We start from the raw sequence: 4,701 nt of genomic DNA on the forward strand, positions 1-4,701 counted from the left end.
CAATGCCTAACTTTCCTATGCCAGCCTTTCACAGGGGACCTTGTGCTACAGAGTGGACTCAGAATCTCTCAGAAACCCTGGGAGGTAGCAAGTTTTATGGAAGAATTTGGCAGATGAAAAGCACTGGCTTAAGTGGCTGGCCTAAGGTTGTTTAACAAGGAGCAAAACTCAAAAGCCCTGCTTCATCTCCTAATCTCTCATTAGGGAATAAATTTCCTCTGCTAATTATCTACATTATCTGCTTTTGAGATGAGCTTTGTCACAAGGAGGGGCACTCAATATCATATACCAGGTGACAATGTTGGAAAAAAACCCTGCCTACAGATAAGGACTTGTCTCAGTAAGGATCTGTGATGCAGCAGTGCTGTTACCATGTTCTGGAGTTGAACAGATTATTTTAGTGTAGACACACAGATGGTTCCTTCCCTGCATGTGTACCACTGAGCAACTGCGTCCTCTGTAATTAAGAACCCCTGTATATCTTTATCCCTACACTTTCTCTCTCTGTCTTCCTCTCTCTCCATCATCTATGCCTGTATATTTGCCACTCCTACTTGCATCTTATTCAATCATGGGAATATCAAATAGAAAACAGAAGAGCAAAAAAATTTGCTGCCTTATTTCTGTAGATATTTTAATACAAAATTAATCTGATTTCTATTTTTTCCTCAATTTAATGTCTTTAATGTTCACTTATGTGCATATATATATATATATATATATTTAAAAATGTAACAAAAGACCCATCCCATTTGTATCAGTGGAGAAATAAAGGGGTCATAATCCTCATTGCCCAACCCACAAGGCACACTCAAACGTAAGTGAGAAGGGCTCTAGGAAGGGAAAAAGATACAGCCCTTGTTTTTGTGGTGCCCTTTAGTCATCCCTGCTGAGCTTGAAGCTTTGTGAAGGTATGGCACAACTTTGCAGAAAAGGAGAAGAGCTGTTTTGGGTCACTTGCAGATTTCTAGCCCCAGAAGTGCTAGATCAGTAGGAGCTGTTTCTCCCTCTCTTTGGCGAAGGAGTTTCTGAGGATTCTAGCTTTGTTATTGATTTTTCTGTGGTGGCAGTGGTGGTGATGGTGGCTGCTTTTGTCTATTGGCCCAACAGTTCTCTCAGCAGAGTAATTCTTCCCCACTCCCAGTAGCCAACCCTCTCCCCTGGACACCCATCAGCCTTATTTTTTTCTAAGAACAAGGTAGAGGATGCCAATGATGAAACTGAAGCAAAAGCAGATCCAGGCTAATATGAAGCAGTAGCCATGGTGAGGATTTGTGTAGTACACCATCGTGCCTGGGAGCCGAGCTGTGTAAATGGAGACTGCAATAAGGATGCACATCCCTGTAGGAAGGAAGAAGGAAAACAGAGTTGGAAAGCGCACAGAAACCAGCATTGCCGCAAGACTTCTGAAATACTGCTGTCCCCTGAGATTGTAATGCATGTCTTGTGCCATATGAGAGAGGAGCTGCTGCCCATTAAGGCTTATTTGTGAAGGATTTCTTTTGCAGCTGTGATGACATAAGACACTTGGGGCTTGTTTAGTGGGTGCCATGAGGAATAAACCTTTGTTAGGAGGAAATCAGTAATAAGATCTGACGACATTTTGGTGCTACGTGTTGAATCCCATGTGCAGTAGCTGTCTAACTGTTTATTCCCCTGCTCCCCCCAAACACTTGAATCCTTTTTATTGTCTTTCAAAGGTATTTTGCAAAACCCACTGGGATTTCTTAATGAAAATCCGGAAATACTTTCATTACATACAGAAAAAAAAAATCCCAACCCAACACTTTCCAATACCCCAGTGCTTTGTTTTGTAACAAAAATTGGGCCACTGGAAACATTTAGCTGGCTGACAACCTCCCCTGATGACCATATGTGGCTACTTGTGTTCACAGAGGCAGTGGGATGCACACGTTGCCGTGGCAGGGTGTGCAGGTGCATACTCACAGCAAACCAGCATGACGGCTCCGGTCATGTAGAAACGTTTGCCTTTTTCCAGGGTGAACAGCTGGATAATGAACAGGACGAGCCCCACAACGGAGAAAATGATCGAGAGGATCATAAAGGCTTGCACGGCTTTGAGGGAAGCTGTCAAAACACAGAGAATAGATTGGCGAAGGTCAGGACTCAGTCTTGGCACTGCTCATCAATGTCCCGTGATTCACCACGACAAAAGTGCGGATGGAACCTACCCTCATCTTGACTGCTAACTGGCAGCTGAGTGCAGGTCCTGTTGCAAAGCAGCCAGAGTCCTGTTGAGATCGTTCCAACGTTGGAAGAACTCACCATCCAAACCTGAAACAGGATAGAACGGTTGTGTCAAGGGGCAGGAAAGCTTCTTTGCTCTTCTGTCAGACTAAACTGTAAAGTGAGCACAAGTAGCCCAACTGCTCAAAAATGTCGGCACGAGTGGGTTGCAGTGAGCACCTGGACAGGTGAGATTTGGCACTGGCTTCCAGTGCCAGGAGTCATTTGGTCTGAGCAAAACACCGTGAAGTCTGTTCCAATCACCACGTAGAAATCTCCCAGGTCTTCCTGGCCCTCCTCCTGTGCGAGACGGCCGAGGGTCACGGCCGGCCAGGAGGGTGTGAGGGGCCCCCAAAATTCGCTCTGACGGCGGGCGGGGGGCGCGGGGACCCGGGCAGTGCCGCCAGGGGTCCCCCTCGGCCCAGATTTCCCCGGGCCCCGCCGCGCCCCGTGGCACGGAGGAACAGCCCAGCCGCCGGCTGAGGGAACAGTGCCGAACCCCCGGGCCCGACCTGCAGCCTCCCTGATGAAGGGTGTTGAGGTGCTGCTGGCTCTGGGGAGGTGACAGACAGAGGTTGCCTCCTGTTCCGTCCCGGCTGCCTTCCTGCTCCCTGAGCGCACCCATCACTGTTTCATCTCTCGCCATGACCGTGAGGGGATGTTCCTCATCCTCACCTGAGCGCCCACCCCCTGATCCACCGTATCTAAGGCTGGCTGCCACTGCAGGAGATGACAGCCACGTCTTGTCCAGGGCAGTCTACTTACGTTGGCAATGGTGGAGACAAAGAGCATGATGACAGTGGCGATGTGAACCACAAAGATACCAGCCAGTAGCACCAACATCTTGGGACTCTCTTCTGGGTGGTGTCACCGACACTGAGAGCACTGAGGGAGAGCAAGAACAGAGGAAGGATATGAAGGGAAGGGCTGAGTCAAAGAACAGCATTACCATAAGCTTTGTTTACATGCAAAAACCCAGGCTGATCCGAGGTTCACCCTGGAAATGTGGAATCACCAAAAAAAAGCCTCTAAAAAGTTTGTCAAAATCTACTCAAGAGGTTAAATAGAGCCTGAAGATTAAGGAACCAATATGGGAGGAGATGTAGAGCATGGATAGATAACTTGAGGGCATTTTAAAAAAAGCCTGAATATATACACAGGTTGCTTAAATTGATGTGTGTTAATGTAAAGTAAAAATGTCATACTCCAGGCCTGCGTTCTAGGATGAGGAGTTTTTGCCCATGGAACTCACAGAGGCCAGGAAAGATTTTTCTCTTCCTGTTCTCCTCTGGTGTCTCAACCTCTTCCAGCTGGTCTGGGTCATGGACAGGTGGTATGGAATGGGGGACTGTGGGCTCCTTGGTGCCTCAGCTGTCGAGTAGTTGTGGAGAATGAGCCAGAGGGGTGGCCACTACTCTGTAGACCACTCCTTTAAGTGAAGAGTAACCAGAACAGAAATGCTGTGACATTTTCTGGAGCTGGGGAAGATGTCCAGGTTTGAAATGAAAACTGCCTGTTTCCCTTTTAAAACCTGAGGCATGCAGGTCACTTTATTAATGCAGCAAGATTCTGTTGTGATGCAAATTCCTCTTTAGTTTGTTTTGGGTATTTTTACCCCTGTACCCTGCAAACTTTTACTTTTTTAAGATTTCCTGTCATTGATGAACATGTGATTGGAAAGAGAGGGAAATGTTCTTTAGAAAGCTTGCATGACACGGTTTGTCAAGACTGATGGCTTCTCACTTGAAAATGTGAAATACAAGGAACAAATCTAAGCTGTGAGAATGAGTGCAGACAATTCACACAAATCAAGTGAGTGTACTTCAGGCAGAAGCATTTACTGAGTCCACTCTGTGACCAGTAAACTTCCTAGAAAGTTTGACAGGGTTGTGTTGCTTTTTCCCTCAGTAGTGCTGGTACTGAAGAGCAGTATCAAGCATGTGATTAATGTTAGCTGTCAAGTTATTTTGGTCCAGGTGACTCAGGTAATGTCTGATGCTGTCACCATTTGTACAGGGTGAGCAACACTGTCATGAAACAACACACTTATACTTTATGATGTCTTTCACACAAACTGTGACAAAAGGCTTTGTAAAGTCCCGTTCATGTGGGTTTTCTCACTTGATGACTCCACCTACTCCACTACTCTCTTTCCTCTCATTGTGGCCATGAGTGGGAGTGTATTCCTGTAAAATGCTGCAGCTGTTCCTGGCACTCCTTTGGATACAGTTTCCCAAACCACAGTGGGCAGGGCAGGCTTCTCCATCAGTGGCACTTTGGCCAGTTCAGCATTAGCTGATGACCAGGAAGAATTGCTTGAGTTTAGGATCTCATGGAACCAGTTCTCTTATGTCACTGCTCCCACCCAAACAACGCTACTCTTTAGTAAAACAGATTAGGTTTGGTGACTAGTCCCATCTCCTCAGCAAATCTTGTCTACTATGGGGTTTCCTT

At 46.6% G+C, this 4,701-nt stretch overlaps 1 protein-coding gene across 1 annotated transcript; it reads right to left on the minus strand.

Annotated features, from left to right (window-relative positions):
- Window positions 1–722: 722 nt before the first annotated feature.
- On the minus strand, window positions 723–3,132 carry LOC131591408 (epithelial membrane protein 1-like). The gene is made up of 4 exons (XM_058862071.1): window positions 3,013–3,132; window positions 2,193–2,295; window positions 1,948–2,088; window positions 723–1,341 (listed from the first exon to the last, which is right to left on the minus strand). Exons 1-4 carry the CDS (start codon window positions 3,088–3,090, stop codon window positions 1,178–1,180), a joined length of 486 nt encoding a protein of 161 aa, XP_058718054.1. The 5' UTR covers window positions 3,091–3,132; the 3' UTR covers window positions 723–1,177.
- Between the last annotated feature and the right edge of the window lie 1,569 nt (window positions 3,133–4,701).

This window comes from Poecile atricapillus, chromosome W (genome assembly GCF_030490865.1).
Source record: "Poecile atricapillus isolate bPoeAtr1 chromosome W, bPoeAtr1.hap1, whole genome shotgun sequence".
In the NCBI taxonomy this organism is placed as follows: Eukaryota; Metazoa; Chordata; class Aves; order Passeriformes; family Paridae; genus Poecile; species Poecile atricapillus.